The 23,917-nt window shown below is 41.1% G+C and overlaps 1 protein-coding gene across 3 annotated transcripts; it reads right to left on the reverse strand.

Annotated features, from left to right (window-relative positions):
- Positions 1-1,939: 1,939 nt before the first annotated feature.
- On the reverse strand, positions 1,940-22,614 carry mideasa (mitotic deacetylase associated SANT domain protein a). Of its 3 annotated transcripts, none has more exons than XM_053675928.1 (13): positions 22,077-22,614; positions 19,457-21,058; positions 13,868-14,083; positions 13,226-13,559; positions 11,250-11,316; positions 10,931-11,073; positions 10,696-10,799; positions 9,364-9,439; positions 8,576-8,664; positions 8,312-8,434; positions 7,758-7,868; positions 5,121-5,317; positions 1,940-2,782 (listed from the first exon to the last, which is right to left on the reverse strand). In XM_053675928.1, the coding sequence occupies exons 2-13, from the start codon at positions 20,810-20,812 to the stop codon at positions 2,569-2,571; spliced, it is 3,030 nt and encodes a 1,009-aa protein (XP_053531903.1). In that variant the 5' UTR covers positions 20,813-21,058; positions 22,077-22,614; the 3' UTR covers positions 1,940-2,568. The 3 variants fall into 3 exon arrangements, with proteins under 3 accessions (XP_053531903.1, XP_017311839.1, XP_017311841.1); XM_017456350.3 differs by having other exon boundaries at positions 7,746-7,868; positions 22,077-22,612; XM_017456352.3 differs by lacking the exon at positions 22,077-22,614 and adding an exon at positions 21,554-21,632 and having other exon boundaries at positions 7,746-7,868.
- Between the last annotated feature and the right edge of the window lie 1,303 nt (positions 22,615-23,917).

Consider the following 23,917-nt stretch of genomic DNA (forward strand, 5'->3'; position numbering starts at 1 on the left):
TCCTGTCGGTTACCTAGCTGTCAAATTTATTTACAAAGTCTGAGAAACATGGTTGGTTCGAGTTGGTCTCACAATGCTGTCATCTAAATTTAGTGGCGATTGGAGACCATTTGTAGAAGAAGAAGCAACGAAACGAATTGTTTTCAAAAATAATTCCAAACAGCAGAAAATTCTTTGGTGCGTGGCGCCTGAATTAATAAGAAATCTGTAGCTAAATTAGTAAATGCAACAATACAATTAAAGAGTTTATCAATAAATGCTGTAACATGCAGGAAGACGTGAAATTCTTATGGCATGTCACACGCGTTCGTCTCCGTCACGTTCACCCATCTAAGCTGAGAGGTTGGGGCTCTAGCGGGCTCGGCTTCTGATTGGTACATAGACCGTGGAACGGTCCTTCACGGTTGGAGCTTAAAATGTTTTACCCCAAAGGGGCGGCATCATCATCATCATCATCATCATCATCATCATCATCGATGATGCGTTTCATGCAGTTGTTCAAGATGAAGCTTGCAGAGGTAGAGTCTCAGAAACATGCCATCAGTCACTGAATGAAAGTCATCGATTCAGTCCCTCCAGGATTTTGCACTCGCAGAAATGAATGCAAAATCAAAGAAACTCCTCAGTATTCGGAAGAGCTCGCGATTTTTCAAAATTACCGCAGATTCTCCGCAGATTTGGGGCCGAGACACGTCATGTGACGCCATCAGGACGCACGTTCAGACATAGCCCTCTTCGATTCACGTGTGTCGAACATGAGTACAGCTGAATGGTCTCATTTACCAACAAACATCACTGTGAAGAGCCGCGCAAAACTATTTCGTGCCATTTCGTCAATTCAAGTAGCTCTCCACAAAAAAAAAAAGCGCTCGGCCAGTTACATCGCAAATTTTGAAAAGCGCCCCAACGAAATCGAGCGTTTTTGACCGTGACGATCACAAAAAAAAAAAAAAAACCTCCACGAGATCCTGTACGGACCGATCGATTCATTCGTTCATCTTCAGTGAGCGTTTTACTCTGGTCAGTGTCGCGATGGACCCAGAGCCTATCCCAGGAACGGTAGACGAAACTGTGGGAATATACCTTGGGTAGGATGCTAGTCTACTGATAGTGCACAAGGCACACACTTATTCACACCTTGAGGGAAATTTAGAGTCACCAAACTGGCGTGTTTTTCGGATGTCGGAGGAAACCGGAGAACCCAGAGGAAACCCACACGGACAGGGAAAGAACATGTCAAAGAACCAGAAACCCTGGATCTGTGAGGTGGCAAAGATACACTGGGTTTCAATTTTAAGTCGTGTCTCATCACACATCACTTCGTGCATAAACAAATAAAACAGGCAGTAGTGTCTTGGTGGTTAAGGGTTGGGGTTACTGATCAGAAGGTCGGGAGTTCAAGCCCCTGCACTGCCAGGCTCGGGGTTACTGATCGGAAGGTCCTGCCACTGTTGGGCCCTCTGAGGGTTACTCTCTGCTCCAGGGGGCGCTGTATCATGGCTGACCCTGCGCTCTGACCCCAACTTCCTAACATGCTGGGGTATGCGAAGAAAAGAATTTCACTGTGCTGTAATGTATACGTGATTAATAACGACTCATTGTTATGTTAGTGCAGCATTTAAACACGTCACTGTATGTATGTAGAAGAGTCCAGATGGATTCCAGATGATTCTCTTACCATCACATTACACAATATAACCGTTCATTGTTTTCCTTTTCTTTTCTTTTTAACGCATTTATTGAAACTATTCTGAAAATTCCCCTCCATACTCAAGGCTTAGGTTGTGTTCATGCAGGTTCTAACAGTCAGAGACAGAACAACAGTCACCGGACATCTGACATCAGAACAACAGATCACTTCTTAAGCCACTAAAATGTTCAACTACAGAAGCATCGTAATACTTTGTATAAATATCAATAACAAAAATACACGCAGAAGTCAATGTATATTTTTTTTTTTTACTATTTATACATTTCATATACAAAATACATCTGATTGAAAATTACCCTTAGTTTTCTGGAATAAAGATCAAAAATAATAGTGTGTCCTTGAGCTGATAATACACCACCATTGTACACGATACAATTTCCTTGATTAAAATCTCTTATTTATCTGAACAATCCTTTTTAAAAAAAAAAAAAAAATCAACGTTACATTAAAAAAAAAACCCATATTATTATTTAACATAATAGCTGTAAAGTTATATAAATCAGACATCCATAGAAAATATTCCCTTTTGTAAAATTATTACAAAAGTTGCTCTAAAAACTTTGCTCTGTTGTAGGGAAATGATAAAACAGTGAGCGGAGGTCATGTAGTCTGCGTTCAATCTACATTCAGACTTCTTAATGAAAAAAAAAACATAAAAACCCCACATCATTCGTGTTACGTTCTTACGGCCATGTATTACATCGCACGACACCCTAAAAAACAAGAAAACAACGAATATTACATTCACGCCATCCCTTTGGTTATTGTGTAATAAACAGTCCATTGGATTTGGAATAGATTTGGCTATACAAGTGGCGTCCCTTCAAAAAAAAAAAAACAAACAAAAAAAAACGTTCTCATCGCCAGTCATCGTCTCGCTCGTTCTCTGGCTCGATCATGTACTCCTCGGGTTCGCTATCATCCTCAAACCTCTCCGTCTCTGCCGCTCTGAGCCTGGCCATCGCCGCCAGCCGCTCCTCTTCTTCTCTCTGCCGCTGAGCCGCTGCTTTCTTCTCCTGCTCGGCGTGGCTCTTCATGTGCGCGCTGCGACTCTTTACTTTGTAGAACACCCTGTTGGAAAACAGTCCAAAGGTGTCATTTGAAAGTTCGCAGATCCACGGCTTTTCTGTAAACCGGAAACGTTTACACCGTTCTGATTGGTCAGACGGTGTTGAATACTTTTCTATAACAGCAGCTCTGACAGTAGTTATCGTACGTCACGGTTGGACTATAACTCCCATGAGCCCCTGCGTGTGACATGATCACGACACTCCGTCACAAGCACTAGTGCTGTAGAATCGGGTCTTTTACAGCACTCGGTGTCTAGCTTTGGTCTTCTGTTGTCGGTGTTATTGTACTTACTCGTGTCATGTTCGCGTTGTTGCCTAGCAACTTACAATGTTGGGTGTAGGAATAGCACTAAGCTAGGACTTAGAGAGGAGTTAATGTAGGAGTTGAACATGTCAAGGTGCGGGGTTTTTTTTCCTTCCCTCCAGATTAGGTTTAGTGCTGGCTTGTCAAGAGTGTTTACTAAAGACGTGGGAGACTCAGCTGTTTGCACACTCAGGAGACGTTCATTCCACCTCCCGCCTGCCTGCCAGAACAGAAAACAGACTCGATTCATGACTTCCCGGTGACTTGAGGAGCGGTGGATCGGGCCGGGTCGAGTCGTACGTGTTGCTCTAACGGAACAGAGTACAGCGCTGGGATTGATAAGCGCCTTGAGATAAGTGTGGATTGATCCGGTTTTCGCTTCTTTAGGCGAGCATCAGCGTTTTAAACTGGACATGGAAGCCTATAAACCCAGCAACGGGGTCTGAACTCGGATATCGAAAACAAGTCATGCGGCGTCCTGTCGAACGGAGACGTGCCAGGATTAAGTTGTAGTCAAACCTCGAGATAACGCGAGACTAATCACACACCCGGGTGTCCTCTGTGAAGACAAACAGCTGGATCCTCCCTAGACCGTGAAGGAGGAAACCGACATGGCTAATCTGGGCTGCATTGAAAGCTGGTTGTGTAGAACCAGACCAAAATTTCTTCATATGGTACGAACAGGGAAAGGACATGGAAATGCATTTCCAGGGATAGACAGCAGCTCGGTCTTGACGGCATTTCGTTTCAGCTGATGAGAATAAACTCATCCTTCCAGAGATTAAGTTCATCCTTACACGTACATGTTCGAGGAGAACCTCTTTCCTATCCTCCGAACGGGTTTTACACCTGCATTTCATTTTCAGCTTCTTGGAATTCCTTTATATGTATATATATATATATAAAAATTATGAAACAGATATACGATTACCTTTTTTTTATATTCTCTATTGAAAAACCATGTGGCAGAAGGTAAAGCTGGGCCACAAAGCTTATATGAATTATACTGGTTAGTTGTTTGTACTTGTTAATTGTAAAATATGACAATAATAATACATTTTATGATGTAAAATGGTTATTAACCCAAGTATTGGAACAGCAAGGTCAATTCTATTGTTTTCACTATACACTGAGGACGTTTGGGTTTGAGATCAAAAGATGAATATGAGACGACGGATCAGAATTTTTTTGCTCTCATTTCTTGATATTTACATCTAGACGTGTTAAACAACTTAGAACATGGCACCTTTTGGTTGAACCCAGCCATTTTTTCAAGTGATGAAAAATAAAAAAAACTGCCGTTGTTTTCCTGTTTGATATCTGGTTGTGAATTCGCCAGTGGTTTCTTTCGTTTTCAGGACATTCCAAATTGTTGTATTGGCAACACCCAGTGTTTGTCCAATGCCTCTGATAGATTTTCCCTCTTGTCTCAGCTTCAAAATGGCTTGCTTTTCTCCCATACACAGCTCTCTGGTCTTCACGTTGGTTTATCCTATTTAACAACAAATCTTCACAGTCTTCACAGGTGAAACCCAGGACTCAAACCAAGAGTCATTCTTTAAACATTCAATTTAACAGGGCACGCGGATTAACCAATCGAGGTCTTGGATTTTTCCTGTCAAAATCACGCTGTGATTTTATTTAGTGTATATCCCCCCCCCCCCCCCCCCCCCTCCAATATATTTTCTGCCAACGGGGACGCAAATTTTTACACTATCGATTTTTTAATAACATGGACGTCAATACACTGTTATTCACCATAAAACTCAACCTACGTTACAGTACTCTACAGATGAAATAATAAAGGCTCCTGAGTGGTGCAACAGAAAAGTAGGAAGGACTGGTAACCCTCTCCCTCTCTCTCTCTCCTGTCAATCACAGCAACTCAATCACGGGCGTCTGTGAGCTCATGTATGTGGAAGACGGCGGAGAGCGCTTCCCTCCGAGTCTGTGTGAGTAACGAAGCCCAAGAATGATCCGATTTCAATGCCAAGAGATAGTCACACACACACAAACACACACATGTTCCCCTCACCTGGTGCACTTCTTGCAGGGAAATATGCCCTCAGGTTCTCCTTGACTCTTAGGGGCATTTGACGGTGCGCTTCTCCTCCCTGAATTCTCTCGTGGTTTTGGAGCAAAGAAACGAGGAGTCCGTGTTTCCTGCCTCATGGCGGTTACCTCTTCCAAAGAGACGACCTTGGGGTTGCTCAGCACCAAGACTCTCCCCTCCTGAAAAACGGGATGGGTCACATTCATTTAAACCAGGTCCCAATACAGAAATAAAAGCCAGCAGCTAGGAATATCATTCATACAGCACTCTGTAAACAACATTATTAAATTCATTTAGAGTCCTCTATTCTTTAAGGAGAAAACTACAAAGCAGCATACACATATGATTGCATTGGAAAAGTGGCATTTCTAGGTGTGCAACATCACTTACAATATGTCGTGCAACGAGGAAAACGCTTGGGGGCGTGCTGTTCTGAGAAAATAATCAACGACGGTGCGATGGGATAAAGTGGAGTTACTGTTACCACCTAGAAATGGAATCTTTTCCAATAACAGCACCTCTCAAAGTCTTTTATTCTGCTTCTACAACAGCAATTCTTTACTTATTAAAGACTGACTTTTGTACATTCACAAAAGCAGTTAGTTCACGCCATCCTGCTCACGTTCTTGAGAAAACTTCTCCTCTGTCCTTCATCCTAAAGACGTCAAAGTTACAGCTTTGCCCCCGACACCGGAGACTCCTTCCGTGAACGTTAAATAAACGTCGACTTCTTTACAGAAAACGTCACCTTATCAACACCTGCACGCTTTTTCTTTTTGCTAAATGACACATTTTTAATTGGTTTGCTATTTGAAGATTACGCGGCTCGTCCACCATGGAAACCGTCCTTGTGATAGCCGTTACTATAGAAACGATAACGCTAGCGATTTGATATAAGTCCTGTGACTTCGAGTTTCAGAGCTGCCGTTAAGAGAAAATGAATTAACACACCTTCTGACCAATCAGAACTGAGAATTTAACAGCGCTGTGGTGTGACGGATTTTTATACTACGGTCTGTCTGAATACTCGATTCTTATTGGCTGGAAGGTGTGCGCTCAAGCCGTATAACGCGTGCGGACGTCCAGTCAGTTTAGTCGCCGCTCTAAATGAACGCGCTAGTCTATAAACAACTGTAACCATAGTAACATACAGTTACAGTAGCATACAACTACTTAAACTCACAGCTTCATTATTAGTAGAGACTCGGAACAGACGCAGGTGATTCACACACGCACAATCTCTCTCTCTCTCTAATAACTACCATTATTAGAATTAATTCAAAATGACTGTAATCTTATCGCACTACTCTATCTCTGTGTATGATTTCAAGCAGGTAGAATTCAATATCTAACGAACCGTATATATAATTATGGAAAATTAACCGGTATTTTTATCCTTTCAGTCAATGCTGGCACGTGACCATGGATACGATCATGGGATAGGTGTGCGTTACACTGTTTTAATGGACTCCGCTTCGAGGCGGACGCTTCTTTGCCTCCGCGTCGTGTATTAAAATCTCATCACGCACACCTAGCCATGGATTATCCCTTACAGATTTTTAAGAAACAAACATAACAGCATTTGATGTTTGTATTAATATACTACTAACGCCTCATCCGTGTCATGTGGGAGCATTCCGGAGGACGGGGAAGACGTCCCATCATTCCAACTTCAAAGTGTTCACACCCTGCCATGTCGTTTATTTTTAACGATGTGTATTTTTTTGTCTGAAATCTGAACTAAAAGTCCGATTTTAAGAACGGTATTTTTGTTTGTGGAGGGAATTGCGTCACATCCAGGTCTGTTCCGAGAGTTTGGGGGTGTTCGACAAGCTCTTGTGACTTATAATTACCATGAATGTATTTTCACAGTCGGAAGGTGGGGGATTATGATCATTTTTAAAGAGGAGCTAAAGAAAAAACATATATATCCTTGTCTTGCCACTGCAGCGTTATACGCCATTTATTTCCATGCTGGAAATTCATCATGCTATCGGATTCCCCCCCCCCCCCCCTCCCCCCCCCCCCCCCCTCTGCCCTCTCCCCTCCCTGATGGATATTTACACTTCCCGTTGCCTCAGCAGAGGAAAAACTATCATTAAGGACAGTTCTCACCCTGGCTTTGATCTGTTCAATCTGTTGCCCTCAGGGAGACGTTACAGGTGCATCAAAACAAGGACTAGTAGATTTAAGAATAGTTTCTTCCCGAAAGCCATTACCATGATAAACAAACACATGTACTGAGTCCACAGCATATGTATATATTGTCTCAAAACTGTGCATTTCATAGTACCTCCCCCCTCCACCCCAATATCTATCTATCTTGCATATCTATCTTGCATATATTGTATATCTTGTTTATTTATTTTGTTTATTTATCTTGTTTATGTATCTGTGTATTATCTGTTTATTCTTCTTGTGTATTGAATGTATATGTTTGCACGGAACAAAAAGGAGTGGCTCTTAATTTCATTGTACATATGTATAGTGACAATAAAAGGCATTCATTCATTTCATTATCATCCCTCTCCTATTTGCAAGACATATAGGTTGAGATGTCTGGAATTACTGTGACGTGCCCGGCAGACAGCGCGTTCATATACTTACGTTCTCACTGACCTGAAGAGTCTTCGTCACATTGCGGAGGTGAACTGCACCGGTGTCTTCGTGCTCCACCTTGTGTTTGCTCTCCTCTCCTGCTTCCGGTTGCTCTTGTTTAATCTGCGGGATCTTTAGTGGAAGACACGCTCAAATAAGACACTCAAACCGGTTCATCAAGTCTGAGAACCGTGACTAACCGCGTTCCCTTGTGGTCGCCTGACCGTCGGGTGCAAATGTTTGCGCACCCTGAAGACATTGAATGTGCATGTTCCTGTTTCATTAACAATCTGATAAAAACCAGAGCCTACTATTTCTGCCTAAGGTGTAATATTTGTACATTAGGACGGTAATTGTGTTGTGTTGTCTAAGATGCGAGTGTTGAATGTAGCGTGTCGTGATCAAACACCAAGAAAAATTCCTAATACACGTATATGGCTGATAACGTTATTCTGATTCTGAAATGAGAGAAAGGGATTACGAACATTTTTTTTTTAAATGCCAACAAGATTTTTTGTCCAAACTTTTGACTCGATTCTAACTGTAAACGTAAATAACGTGTACGACTGCGCTACCTCAGGGACGCGGTCTTCTGGATCCGGCGCGCCGTAGATCAGCATCCCGCTGCGCCCGACCTTCACCTGTTTCTTATAGGTGTAATAAAATTCCACACACTGTGCCAGTGTCTTACTCTGCACCTACACACACACACACACAGATTTACACAACCCCAAAACCTACACTGGACAGAACAGGAACAGAAACAGCTTCAACATGGTGTGCACAGACAGCCAAAACAGGAAATAGGAACTTCTATTAAACAAAAGAATCGTCCGTACCACTTTCTGCACTAAAAAAAAGTCCTTCCTGTAAGCAGAGATCCCTTTATTGAAGTAGCGCTTTTCATCCACAGTCCAGCAGTCTGACCCTGATGGAACACAAAGTGCGATATACTTTACCAATCTTTTCATCGCACCAAAACTGGAGCGAAATAAAATCCTTAAATACATAAAGCATGCATGCTTAAAAGAATTAGCACATCCTTATTTAACAGCTTTGAGACCTAAAACATCATCAGATTTTCACACAAGTCATAAAAGTAGATAAAGAGAACCCAATTGAACAAATGAGACAAAAATATTATACTCGGTCGTTTATTTATTGAAGAAAATGATCCGATATTACATAACTGTGAGTGGTAAAAGTATGTGAAGCTATTTATTTTCAGTATCTGGTGTGACCTCCTTGTGCAGTAATATAAAATTCTTGCACCACTGTATTAGCTTAGCTAATATCAGCTTGTAAGCAACAGTAGCTTGAGGGAGGCAGGTTTATGAAACATGCTAGCTAATGGGAAGTCTAATATCATGTCAGTACAATCAAGCTAGCTAGCCTTGGGCTAACTATGACGTTCTGCAGACGAGCAGTTAATCTCACTAGCAGGCTAGCTAACTAGTTAGCTATTATATTGTGTAAACCAGCCACTCAAGTCGCTAGCAAGCTAGCTAACCCTAGGCTAAACACTATATTGTGTAAACCAGTAGAATCTAAGCATGGACAGAGAAGACGTCCTTAACGACAAAGATTTAGGTATAAAAAACCTTGTCACTGGCAGTGAATATTTTACCCGCGTAGTGGTAGCTGGCAAGGTGGTGATCTTTGGGAAAAATAGGTTTCTTCAGCAACAACACTTCCAGAGTTTTCTACAGAAACAGACAGAATACATTTCAGTCTCCAGTAAGAATGTGTTGTGAATAAGTTAGAGGTGAGTGATACGGCAAAATAATTGTAAAAAATTATATATATATACACACACACACACACACACATATATATATATATATATATATATATATATATATATATATATATATATACACACACACACAATTTTTACATACATACACACACACATATATATATATACACACAATTTTTACATACATACACACACACCCACACACGCATATATATATATATATATATATATATATATATATATATATATATATATATATACACACACAATTTTTACATACATACACACACACACACACATATATATATATATACACACAATTTTTACATACATACATACACACACACACACATACACACACACACATATATATATATATATATATTTATATATATATATATATATATATACATACACACACACAATGATACTTAACATTTACACAATATGCAAAATATATCACAATATTAAGGTTTTTCTTATCACAATATTAAGGTTTTTCAATGTGCTGCATTGGCAGAAACGGGCCAACAGACTGATAGATAGATAGATGGAAGGATGGATGGAGGGGTGGATAAACAGACAGACAGACAGATGGACGGATAGATGGATGGATGGGTGGATAAAAAGACAGACAGACAGACAGACAGACAGACAGACAGGTGGACAGATGTGTGGATGGATAAATAGACAAACAGACACAGAGAGATAGACAGAAAGTCAGGTAGATAGACTGACGGATGGACAGACAGAGACAGACACAGACAGATGGATAGACGGACAAATAAACAGACAGAGCAATGGATGGACAGATTTATTGATATATAGATACACAGACAGACAGATAGACAGACAGACAGGCAGACAGACAGATAGAAGGATGGGTGGACAGATAGACAGGTAGACAGATAGATAGGTGGATAGGTAGGTAGGTGGACAGACTGGTAGATAGATAGATAGATAGATGGATGGATGGATGGATGGATGGATAGACAGACAGACAGACAGACAGACAGGTAGAGCGATAGATAGATAAACAGACAGACAGACAGAAAGGTAGAGCGATAGATAGATAGATGTATAGGTAGACAGACAGACAAATAGATAGATGGATAGGTAGACAGACCAGATAGGTGTCCACTGACAGAGATTGATCGAGACAGACAGACAGACAGATGGACAGATTGTTAATTAGCTTACCATGACGTCACCTCCGTTCTCATGAAGGCAGTGGTGCATGAGCTCCACATTGGTTCCTCCTCCATACAGCACACTGGAGCAGGCCAGGTTCATTAGATTATCCACTGCAGGATAAGACACGTGAGACAGTGAGTGTGCGAGTGACTCAGGACACGTCAGGTAGATGGCGCGAGGGAGGGATTAGACCACAGTTCATTAGAATCACTAACTCTTCTGATTAGCAATCATGACTCACCTGTCTCATCCTGGGAGGGTGAAGATTCCACCTGTGGCAGCGGGAGCCACACCAGAGTAGCTTTGTGCTGATCCTGTTCGACCAGCGAGTGTTCCTGGAGCTCAGGAATCTCTGCCTGGTAATGACAGCCGATGTTTATTCGCCTGAAAGGCACGATATCAAATCCGTGTCACACAGATCGCTGACAGGAAAGGCCAAGGCGGATGTTTGACAATGCGGTTTTAATCCTATGTGTCGAACATTTCAGGATGAATTAAGAGATAATGATGTTGTGGAAGAAATAAAATGAAATTAGAATGAAGATTTATATCACACTCACGGTTCTAAGCTGACAGGTGTGGCCTCTCCGATCAGAGGGAGCATCGGAGGAGTGATGTCGGAACTGCCTGCAAAATCACAACATCGAAATCTGTTCATCACAACGGCTTAAAGGACATACTGTGTGTGAGGCAGGTGCCCATAATCTCTCATATAATATAATATAATATAATATAATATAATATAACACACTGTAAAGATCAGCGTGCTCACTATAACGTTATCAGATACTGTATGACAGCATGATGTTGTTGCAGGATATAAGGAACTGACAGTATATTTCAAATCCACACAGAATATGCAATAAAATAAAGATCTATAGGATTTATCTGTATTTACGTGGAATTTTTTAATGTGCAATAATATCAATGAAAAGGCAGACAGACAGATAGACAGACAGACAGATAGATAGATAGATAAATAGATAGACAGTCAGACATGCAGACAGACAAACAAGTAGACAGATAAGCAGATAAATATATAAACAGACAGACAGACGGATAGAAAGGCAACCAGACAGACAGACAGACAGGTAGAGAGAAAGGCAAACAGACAGACAGATAAATAGACCAATAGATAATAAACAGACAAACAGGCAGACAGACAGACAAACACAGACAGAAAGATAAACAGACAAACAAAAAGAAAAAAGGAGGGACAAAGATTCAGATAAATGAGCAGCATGGATAGATAGAAAGATAGATAGATAGATAGATACTGAATGGATAGATAGATAGATACATACATAGATAGATAGACAGATAGATAGATGGATAGATAGAGAGATAGATACTGAATGCATAGATAGAGAGATAGATAAATAGATAGAGAGATAGATACTGAATGGATAGATAGAGAGATAGATAGATACTGGATAGATAGATAGATAGAGAGAGATAGATAGAGAGATAGATACTGGATAGATAGATAGATAGATAGATAGATAGATAGATAGATAAATAGATAGATAGAGAGATAGATACTGAATGGATAGATGGATAGATAGATAAATAGATAGAGAGATAGATACTGAATGGATAGATTGATAGATAGATAGATAGATAGATAGATAGATAGATACTGGATAGACAGATAGATAGATAGATAGAGAGAGATAGATAGAGAGATAGATACTGAATGAATAGATAGATAGATAGATAGATAAATAGATAGAGAGATAGATACTGAATGGATAGATGGATAGATTGATAGATAGATAGATAGATAGATACTGGATAGACAGATAGATAGATAGATAGAGAGAGATAGATAGAGAGATAGATACTGAATGGATAGATAGATAGATAGATAAATAGATAGATAGATAGATACTGGATAGACAGATAGATAGATAGATAGATAGAGAGAGAGAAAGAGATAGAGAGATAGACGCTGAATGGATAGATAGATAGATAGATAGATAGATAGATAGATAGATAGACATATACATAAACAGATAGACAGGCAGATAGACAGAAAGACCGAAATATAATAAACAGACAGACAGATAAATAGATAAACAGTTAGCCATGCAGACAAAGACAGATACAGATAGACAAATAAATAAATAGGCACACAGCTAGACAGACAGACAGACAGCATAGATATACAGACAGAGGCAGCTGATAGACAGACAGACAGACAGACAGACAAATAGATAGACAGATAAATAAATATGCAAACAGGCAGACAGATAGGCAGATAAATAGATAAACAATTAGCCAGTCAGACAGACAGGGACACCGAGACAGATATATAGACAGACAGAAAGACAGAGAGAAAAACAAATCAATCAATCAATTCATTAATTGATAGACAGACATGTAGAATATTTAGTTCTTACCGAGTTTACATTTGGAACACACCATGAGCTTTTATTTTAAAAAAGCATATTATGACAATTGATCACAATAACAACATCATATGGTCATATCACTCAGCCCCGTGTGACGTATGAATGAATAACTCGCTGCTCACTTGAGCGCAGGAGGCTTCTGGAGGAGGTTTTGGGTGTTGGCAGTGGAGGCAAGCCCTGACTTCCCGCTGCTATTGAGGACAGGAAGGTGGAGAAGTAAAGTCCCGAGCCCTCGCGCACAGGTGACAGGATGGGAGGAGGAGTGTACGGTGGCAGAGACAGAGGGTTGTCCAGCAGGCGTATAGGGGAGCGCAGGTGGCTCTGGAAGGGCGAGATGCTGGAGTAGACGGAAGGGACGATGAACGTGCACGGTCTGGGTGGAGGGATTACCAGGGGCTCAGGTCGCGGGCGGCGCTTTATCTTGTCCGGGGATCTTCCGTCCTCCGCCGCGTCCTCCTTGAGCATGATAATAAATAATAAATGATCAATTTTATTTAATTGATGCACGAGGGTTAAACCCTTTAGCATCTAAATCACACCGGTACTACTCTTAAGAATAATCAATATATAAAAAAACACGAATACAAGGCGGCAGAATCCGATTTGTGTTAGTCTGAGTGTGATAAACGTCAGACGATGAGGGTGTTTGTGATATTTTGCTACAGTATTGTCGTTGTATTGAACCTTGCGATCGTGCACCAAGTCTACATGATGGTATATCGCGAGACCCTCGGCACTTTCACATGATATACTGCACGTCGTACCTGCTTGAAACTGTCAGAGGCCCTTAATGAGCGGCGGCGTGTCACGATAACAGAGGGCTTGTGCTCGGACTGTTGCGTACTTTCTGGAGGAAGCCTCTGCTCACGCGTCCAGCCGCCCGTCTGCTCTATCGGGACCTGATTCCTCCGAACAGGTACAGACACGGGGATCACCAGCGGAGGCATCCCTGTCTGTCTGCTATACATGCTCTCCTCATGCTGCCAAGACAGAGGACAGAAAATGAGTTAAAGGAATGATTGTGAGAGAAAAAAAGAATCACACGTAGATAAAATCTGACATTTGGTTCATGTTATGTTCTGGACAACATCAAGGAAGAAGAAATGAATCACTGTCAAGCTGTTTTAAAAAAAACTATTATAGAAAAAGGACTGATTTACCCCGTACGTGAATAGCTCCCCAAACTGGCTAGTCGAACCCACCAACTACAGCACCTTATTGTAGAATGTCAAATATGCACAGCTGGATGAATATAACTGAATGAAAACGCAGATGAGTCAGGTGATGTCCACACTGTTTTGGCTGTAGGGGCCACAGAAAGTGCGTGTGACCTGTTCGACAAGCAAAATGGACCACTGGGACACACTGATCGGCCGGCAAAACTTCACAGCAGTTTTCTAAACCTGGAGTCGTCAACCGGCTGATAGTGATCTGGATGCGGATCATTTCGTATGTAAATGAGTTCGCCGAATGAAGCTCATTGGACCAGAGACTGACTACAGCGGTGGACACACTGGAGCTCAGAAAAGGAAGCGTTTTCACTGACTTTTATAGATTTTTCATTCGACAGGTTGAGGTCATACGTTTACAGAACATCTTGCAGAATCTGCTAAATGTTAATTAGTATTTTTTTAAAAATATTTAAAAAGAAGGGTCATAAAATTTGCAGGTTGTTTGTTTATTTAGTCCTGCCCTGAATACGCTATTTCACATAACAGATATTTACAGTATAGTCCACAAGACAAGATAATAATCTGAATTTACACAAATGAACCATGAACCATAAACTTTTGAACAGGATGAGCGGTTCCACAAAACGTCAACACCGGATGTTAAACAGAATTTTTCTTAAATGACTCATGGCTTTAGACAAAACTTACGCACGTCTATTTGTAATGGTTATAATAGATAAGCGTTACAAGGTAACTTCATGTTAGTAAGGTCATGTTAGTAAGGTCATGTTAGTGGTCATGTTAGTAAGGTCATGTTAGTACAGTCATGATAGTAAGGTCATGTTAGTGGTCATGTTAGTATGGTCATGTTAGTATGGTCATGTTAGTAAGGTCATGTTAGTGGTCATGTTAGTAAGGTCATGTTAGTACAGTCATGATAGTAAGGTCATGTTAGTGGTCATGTTAGTATGGTCATGTTAGTGGTCATGTAAGTAAGGTCATGTTAGTGGTCATGTTAGTAAGGTCATGTTAGTAAGGTCATGTTAGTGGTCATGTTAGTAAGGTCATGTTAGTGGTCTTGTTAGTAAGGTCATGTTAGTAAGGTCATGTTAGTGGTCTTGTTAGTAAGGTCATGTTAGTAAGGTCATGTTAGTAAGGTCATGTTAGTGGTCATGTTAGTAAGGTCATGTTAGTGGTCATGTTAGTATGGTCATGTTAGTAAGGTCATGTAAGTAAGGTCATGTTAGTGGCCATGTTAGTAAGGTCATGTTAGTGGTCATGTTAGTAAGGTCATGTTAGTAAGGTCATGTTAGTAAGGTCATGTTAGTGGTCATGTTAGTAAGGTCATGTAAGTAAGGTCATGTTAGTGGTCATGTTAGTAAGGTCACGTTAGTAAGGTCATATTAGTGGTCATGTTAGTAAGGTCATGTTAGTATGGTTATGTTCGTAAGGTCATGTTATTACGGTCATAGTACCGTCATATTCGTAAGGTCATGCTAGTACGGTCATGTTAGTACGGTCATGTTAGTAAGGTCATGTTAGTGGTCATGTTAGTACGGTCATGATGTTAGTACGGTCATGTTAGTGCAGTCATGATGTTAGTACGGTCATGTTACTACAGTCATGTTTGTAAGGTCATGTTAGTAAGGTCATGTTAGTGGTCATGTTAGTACGGTCATGATGTTAGTACGGTCATGTTAGTAAGGTCATGTTAGTACGGTCATGTTAGTACGGTCATGTTAGTAAGGTCATGTTAGTAAGGTCATGTTAGTTGCTTATCTGGACTTTCTTTGTAAACCAAGAACCTCAAAAAATTTCCGGACCTCAAATTTTTCTTGAACACCTCCGCTATAGATCCAGTTCCACTAACAAGTCAAGTCCATCTTGTTACTAAAGTGTACGCCAGAAATATCGTTTCAAAGTATTTCAAACGTTACAGACAAACAAACAAACAAACAAATTTTCAACTGCTCGTTCTTGAGCTATCGTGCCAACGGGAATCTCAGACAGACGAACAGACGAGAGGACGGACAAAGCGAGAACATAACGCATCCCCCGCTCGGTAACATAAAAACTGACAGCGTAGTCTAAATAAAGCCAGCTGTGATGATTCTGCGAGCACATGGCGCACGGAGCGAGTGTGACCGAGGTACAGGGCGAGAGATAATTAACCGCATCTCATCATGCTTCTGCGTTTATTTCGTTTCAATGAGAGAGAAAAAGATCGCTGACTCATATGCAAAACAGGTTTTCCAGGCCAGCTCCAAATACTGGGTCGTTTTTTTTCTTCTTTTCCAAATCCTTTTTTTTTCTTTTCCATATGGCAGACCACAAAAGCACAAACCCCTAAAACTTTACTGTTTTGCCTTTTAAAAACTCAACACTGTTCATATTCAGCACTGGTTAAGTTGAAATAAAATAAAAAAAACCCAGGAGAATGGATGAACAGCGCTTGCGCATGATATCTCTCAGCAAACACGGCGAGGTTGGGAGCATTGACTCCTCCCTAAAGCTTAAGAGCCTGTGTGTGTGTGTGTGTGTGTGTGTGTGGAATGCTTAGGTGTGTAGACATGCAGTGGCAGTTTTTAGAACAACTCACACACACAAACACACACACACACACAGCTTTTAGTCATACATGATGTAAAAGACTTTAATAGCAGTTCCTGCAGCTGCACTGAACATATGGAGAGCGGACAAGGCTTCATTTTCTTATTCTTTTTGTTTGGAAGTTTTTTTTTCCCCCACTACAAAGACAACAAATGATCACTTTGTTGGTGTTAGTAAAGCTAGCTGATGAGCTCATACATATTTAATATGCTCTATTTTATCATAACGCCTCCTTACCATACCTCTATATTACTTAACTAATGTAAAATAAATTGGAAATCACATTAGTAACCTGTTTTGTTTAGTTTCTTTAGTCCCCCCCCCCCCCCCCCCCATACTTCTCTGTACACGTGTAAATAGCATAAAACGTGTGGGTAACAAACCTGGCAAACGCACTTCCGAGCTCTTTAGGGAGCTTTTCCTCGCCGCGGTCACCTTCGGAGCGTTCGTTAGGGCTCCTAATCAACATCTGGATTTCTCTAAGCTGCTTCGGGACAACGTTGTTAACGGCTGACACACAAATAAAACGGAATGATCTATGTTCATATTTCGGTGGGGGAAAAAAAAGAAAAAAAAGAAACGAAATAAAAATTGCAGTGTTTATACTGTAGTGCTTTGAATCTTCTTTATAGAACACCGGGTTGAACGCTCGGATCTGATTGGTCAGAAGGTGTGCGGTATTTTCGTACGCAGTAAGCGCGTCTAAATAGGTTTCTATCAATGCGCGTTCGCGTCAGTGTTTCTGTAATAACAGCTCGTGCACAGGAACTTGTACGGCGTACACTTCCTTTAATACGAGACTAATAGCGAACAAATTTTGAAAAACGTGTTGTTGACATTTATTTCACGTTTATGGAAGGAGTCTCGGTTGTGAGCGTTTCTCAGGCTCGGTTATGGCTTCTGTTTTCTCAGTAAAATGACTGTGTGTGTGTGTGTGTGTGTGTGAGAGAGAGAGAGACTAGTGAGGGAATGAGTGTTTATCACAGCTATAACGTAAGTGACAGCAAGAGCTAAGTCGTCTCTCAGACGTTCCACAACATTAAACCACACTACAAACCGTTAAAATGTGTGACTTTACATACTTTACATAATTTAAACACCGTCACCGTCGGCAACAGCTGTGACATCAGCTGAACATCACACTCCGGACAAAACCGTTATACGAGAAACAGTGCGCTCCGTTTCTATGGTAACAACTTCACACGAGGATTTGTACGGCGGATGCGCCTCAGGATGTTCACCTTACGATAAACCGATTTTAGAAATCGCGTATAATGTAACCGTTGATCTGGTGAGGTTCTCTGAGAGGAGACATCTATTTAACATTCATGGAAGGAGTCTCCGGTGTCAGCGTGTTATAGCGGCCGGAGGGAAAAAATCCGTAAAAAAGTTTTCAGGGATTGACTTGGCTAATTTCACGGAAGGTGACCATAAACAAATCAAAAAAGTGTGACGTGTCGTCCACTAATCATTTTTCACCGCCGCAATCGCTAACAAATTCATGTGGCGTGAGAAAAAAGAAAAAATGAAACATTTCGGCGCATGGCGTTATAGGAAAATAATCAACCTGGGGATGGTAACAGAAGCTCCATCACACCACCCGGTCTTTGATTATTTTCCTATAACAGCACAGCCTGAAGTGTTTTATGCCTTACATACATCAATCAATGGCTGAAAGTGGCATTAAAGTGAAAATCAATCAATCAATCAATCAATCAATCAATCAACACTTTGTGCATCAGCTTAACAAATGCATTTGATATGAATACAGATATGCGATCATGATACTCATTTGGCATTATTTTTGTTTTTGAGTTGAATGCATGCGGTTTAATGCGCCCTCTTTGTTTATATAAATAGGACATGGAGATTTCCAGAGTGAAAAGGTTTTATTTTTTAAAACAGATCGAAGAAAGGAAGACTGTTGTGACCCCGTGATGGCCTGGCGTTCCACCCAGGGTGTGTTCTCACCTCCGGCTTCACCCTGACCCTGACCAGGATAAAGCAGTCAATCAAGATGAATAAGTCTATTGTGGTTATATATAATCTCTCAAACCTAATACATGCCAAAAAAAAAAAAAAAAAATCAATCAAATCAATGTCTGGCCAGAACTGACTCTAGTTCTCTGAACACAGACTCATAACCATGTCTTTTTTAAGGGGCGATCTATGGCACTAATAGACTTCCGTGGATGTCTCTGGGTCTGTGTTGAAATACGACACTGTAACGTCACAGAAACCCAACCGGCACGAACAAATCACGATCATCAGCATTCAAATAGTCTTAATTAATATTTAAATAATGAGAATCTGAATAATAGTCGTATTCAAATATTTTGTTTGCTTTACTTTGATATGGCATCTTCACTATGGGTTTTGTGTGTGTGTGTGTGTGTGTGTGTGTGTGTGTGTGTGTGTGTGTGTGTTTAACGCCTACAAAAATCCCCTCAACCCTCAAATTATTCCGACATTCGACCAATAATTAAATGATCATATACAGTATGAAACTACATCTGTGCTCTGAAAAGGAACGTGGCCATTAACAAACCCGTTTGATTGAACCAGTCTCACCTTTGCAGGCAAAAACTCCATCTCCGAAGCCTTCTGCGCCAGAGTCTCGAGGTTGATCTCTTTGGACGTCCTCCTCCTTCTCTGTGTGCTATGGATAACCCCTACTGGGGGTCCCGGAACACCGGCGACGCCTCCGTTACGGGCCGGTTCCTTGGCTGGGGGGTTGCCTGGAGGGGAGATGCCGTCTTTTGAGAGTCTTCTGGAGCGCCGAGGGAGAGCTTCGCCTTCGGCTTCGCCTTCGGTTTCTTGAGTCTCCTGAAGTGCTTGAGCAAGATCTGGATCTTTGTTCATTGGTGACTGCGGACTTGGATCCTGTCTTTGTTGAGGCAACGTACAAGGCCCTGCTTTGACCTGACTGTTGTCCGGTTGCTTGGGTGGTCTGGCCAGTCGTTGGTCTTGCTGAACTGGTTGCGTAGGACATGATTCTGGTTGCAGCATGTTTTGCAGCTGGTGCAGTTGATGCTGCTGCTGCATCTGCTGCAGCTGTTCCGGCATTTTCTGCTGATGGTGGTATTGCTGTTGAATTTGGAGCAGTCGTTGTTGTTGCTGTTGTTGTTGTTGTTGTTGTTGTTGCTGTTGCAACATTTGCTGCATTTGCTGCTGCTGCTGTCTTAAATGCAAGAGCTGCTGCTGTGATTTTTGTGGTTCGCTGTAACCCAAATTCTGTGGTGCACTGTTTCCTGGGAAAGCCTGAAAGAATCCTGAGGTCTGAAGTTGCTTGTTGGGTCCAAACGCCACCTGGAAGGGTTGTAGAGTAGAGTCGGGCATGGAGTGGCGCATGGTGTGAGGCTGGTACTGTGGGTCTCCTGGTTTGTGGCCCTGATGGTGAGCCTGGAACTGGGAATGATGCATGGCTGCCATGTTATGAGAGTCCCATTCCATTCCGGATACTAGAGCTTGCGTTGGTTCGGAATAGGGCACAGAGGAGCCTGCAGACATTTTCTCTTGCTGCAAGGTGTCCATATCGTGATTGGCCTTGGGTAAAGCTTGATGTCCTCGTGCATCCTCCATTCCACTCAGAGAAGGTCCAAAGTTCTGGGGCACTTTAGTTGAATTTGGTAGGCCTGGAAACCAAGTGGAGGAGTGCACTGGCTCTTGAGACACCCATTTCACTGGACCTGATTGCTGAAAATTACCCCAGAGTTGATAGCCTTTCTCAGGTTTAAAAATAGCCGAGCTTTGGAGATCAAATCCGGGGTCGGTCCTTCCTCCGGCACCGCTGTTCGTTTGCTCCAACGGCACACCGCCGGCGTTGTAGAAGACCTCGCCCGAATGCTGCGCCAGTTCCTCGATGCCTTCAACACTCTGCTTGCCCAGGTTACTAACGTTCCCTCTCTGATGAGGAGAGAGGCTCATGTTGAGATTGCAAAATGACAAAAGGGTGTGCAGAAATGATCATCAGTACGCACCAACTGAAAAAGAACCAAAAAAAAACACTGTTCTACAAGTCTGACTGCTTTCGTCAGAGCGCCTCAGTATGCACATGCCACGCAGAAGAGGGAAGAGAACATGAATCGCACTTCCTCCCTTGACGGCTCTCCTCTTCTCCAAACTAGTTAAACTGTAAACAGCTAAGCGGTTTGTCATCCCTCAGGCAAGATTCTGGAGGGGAAAAAAAATCGACATATGAGAAGTCTGAGAAAGGACGCATAACATTTATTTCACAGAGCGTAAACTTTTTTTTTTTTTTTCCTTCTTCAACCTTTTTCACTACAGCACAGGTTCTCACCCCTGTTCCTGGAGAACCCCCCCCCCCCACACACACACACTTTTAGTGTTTTCTCTTCTCTAACAATCCATAAAGTGCTGTCAAGTAGCTCTTTCGTTGAATCAGCCGTACTGGGAGCAGAGAAATCACCAAACACGGTGTACGCCAGATAGACCAGGGTTGGGAACCTGTGCTGTAGGCAAATACACACGAATAATACTTTATCAGAAACACTTCCCAGTGACACTCAGGTTAATGTATAATAGCTCGTGAAAGGCTTTCCAGAGAACAACTGCTTTCATTTTAGGTGTGTGTGTGTGTGTGTGTGTAACCACGTACATGGATTCCACATTCGATTTTATTTCTTGTTAAGCGAAGTCAGTGCTTACAGAATGAGTGCGTCTGTGATTCCTTTCGAGAAACTTGATTTTGCAGTCCAGCTCACAGAACAGTGGCAGAAAGCAAACTGCAGCAGGGGCGTGGACGGTGCAGTGCGAGACAACAAGAATTACAGGAAGTAAAGAGGGAAGGGGAAGAGAGAATATGGGAGAATATGAGAGTGACACACACACAGAGAGAGTGAGAGAGAGAGAGACCTCTTCTACCTATATAGCCTATAATAGACCCTTTCAACCACTTTATATTGATCATTATGGTATAGAAATATTATTATCATCATCACTCACTCACTCCAGGTTCTGTGCACTGATTATGCAACTCATTCACTTCTTTTCTTTTCTTTTTTTTTTTTTTGCTTAGGCCTCTAAGGAATGCGCACGCACTGTTGTGAAACATACACGTATGCAAGCAAATGCAAATGCAAACAACGCACAGGAAAGCATACAAGCAAACTATCTGACGCTTCACGTGCTGTTTTTTGTTTTTGTTTTTAAAAGGCACAGATACACTTACTGTGTTAACGCCGCAATGTCGCCTTCTTCTTCTTCTTCTTCTTCTTCTTCTCGTGTTTATGTCTTCAGGTTCGGGTGACAGGAGCGGAGTGACGCAGAAAACCGATCCAACCCGGAGCAAAGTCGACTCTCGACTTTGCATGCACACGGCTGCACACTGTTCACTATTACAGCCCGACAACAGGGTCACAACCGACCGCGACTCTATAGGAAGTCGTTAAGCCTCAAGACGTCGATGTGTCAACATCTGAGCGGCGCGCGCTGGAAATAAAGTTACACAAAGTCGCGCGTTCCGCTGCGTCCTGCGGCATTTTTTTTACCCCCTCTTCTTTTCTCTTCGTTTAATTTGCAGAGTTCGTGTGTTTTCCCTAAGGGTCACGTGAGGGTCAGACTCGACTTCAAACAGACAAAAATGAACCTATCCACTGGAACCTAACAGCGCTGTTCCGTGTGTAAAGTTTCTGCTCATATTTGCATGTCTTCCGCGAGACTTAAGAGTCGGGTTGCACGGGTTTCAGATAGTGACGGGTGATTCACGAGCCAGCCGACTCTTCTGAACGAGGCTTTAAGAGAGTCGATTCATAAGTATTTTCATTTTCGTACAGTACTGTACGAGGAAAGGACGGATTTGGGGGCCCTAGGCAAATTATAGGAATGGGGCCCTCATTTCAGTGTTTTAACATTGATATTTACATTTTCTGGACACGTTATTTAGCATAATAATCATTTAAAATATGTTATATATATATATAATTTGCATTTTAACGGCGCCCTTGGATTCTAGTAGTAGTATTCAGTAGTAATAGTATTACTAGTAGTATTTAGTAGTTGTAATAGTATCAGTAGTAGTATTTAGCAGAATTTAGTAGATGTAATAATATTAGTAGTAGTAGTATTTAGTAGTAATAATAATAATAGTATTACTAGTAGTATTTAGTATATGTATTTTATTAGTAGTAGTAGTATTTAAAAGTTGTAATAATAATAGTATTTAGTAGTTGTAATAGTATTAGTAGTCGTAATAGTAGTAGTAGTAGTATTTAGTAGTTGTAATAGTAGTAGTAGTAGTAGTAGTAGTATTTAGTAGTTGTATTAGTAGTTGTAATAGTAGTAGTAGTAGTAGTATTTAGTAGTAGTAGTATTTAGTAATATAATACTAGTAGTAAGTCCACCGCAGCTGGTGAGAATGATTTCAAGTTGCTAGAAGTTTTGACACCAGATGATGCCATGGACTAATTTGCATATTCCTGAAATCTTCCTGATAATTTGCATATCACAACATGTTATTTAAATTGCCAAATATACAAAATAACTACAGGGTGTCCCCAAAATCTAGATGCATAGGGGAAATTAGCACATTTTAGGAAAATGTCTTCCAAAAGTTTTCATGCTTAGTTGGAGACTATCGGGACACCTTGTATTTTACGTATCTACAAAATTCTAAATAAATAAATAAATAAATAAATAAATAAAAAGAAAGAAATAAAGAAATGAAAAAGAAAGAGTTTTAGCATGGAGTCAGGAAATATTGGTGCCCACAAAATAACTAATAGGTCTATATAATAATATAATATTAAAATGTACATAGATTATTGAAAGGGGTTGAAATATCAGAATGCTCTATATGGCAACAAATATTGCTTTTATTGTTTTTGTTATTTTTAATGTTACAATGAATTGGGGTGACTTGGTGTAAAATCAAACAAATCTAAGTCTACTTCAATTCATTTAAACTGGTTTGTTCAAAAGAGTCGATTCAGTAAAGTGACTTACAGTGCCAGCCACTAAGAACAACCTGTTCTTTCACTTATTTATCAACACAAAGTGCCAAATGACCCCGCC

Source organism: Ictalurus punctatus, chromosome 25, assembly GCF_001660625.3.
Source record: "Ictalurus punctatus breed USDA103 chromosome 25, Coco_2.0, whole genome shotgun sequence".
Classification (NCBI taxonomy): Eukaryota; Metazoa; Chordata; class Actinopteri; order Siluriformes; family Ictaluridae; genus Ictalurus; species Ictalurus punctatus.

Coding starts and splice junctions, on each gene's coding strand:
- mideasa (XM_017456350.3), bottom strand. CDS start 20,812: ATGAGCCTCTCTCCTCATCAGAGAGGGAACGTTAGTAACCTGGGCAAG. Junction 11,074..11,249: donor ACACCTGTCAGCTTAGAACC/GTGAGTGTGATA, acceptor CGTGCCTTTCAG/GCGAATAAACATCGGCTGTC. Junction 9,440..10,695: donor AGAACGGAGGTGACGTCATG/GTAAGCTAATTA, acceptor CTGTTTCTGTAG/AAAACTCTGGAAGTGTTGTT.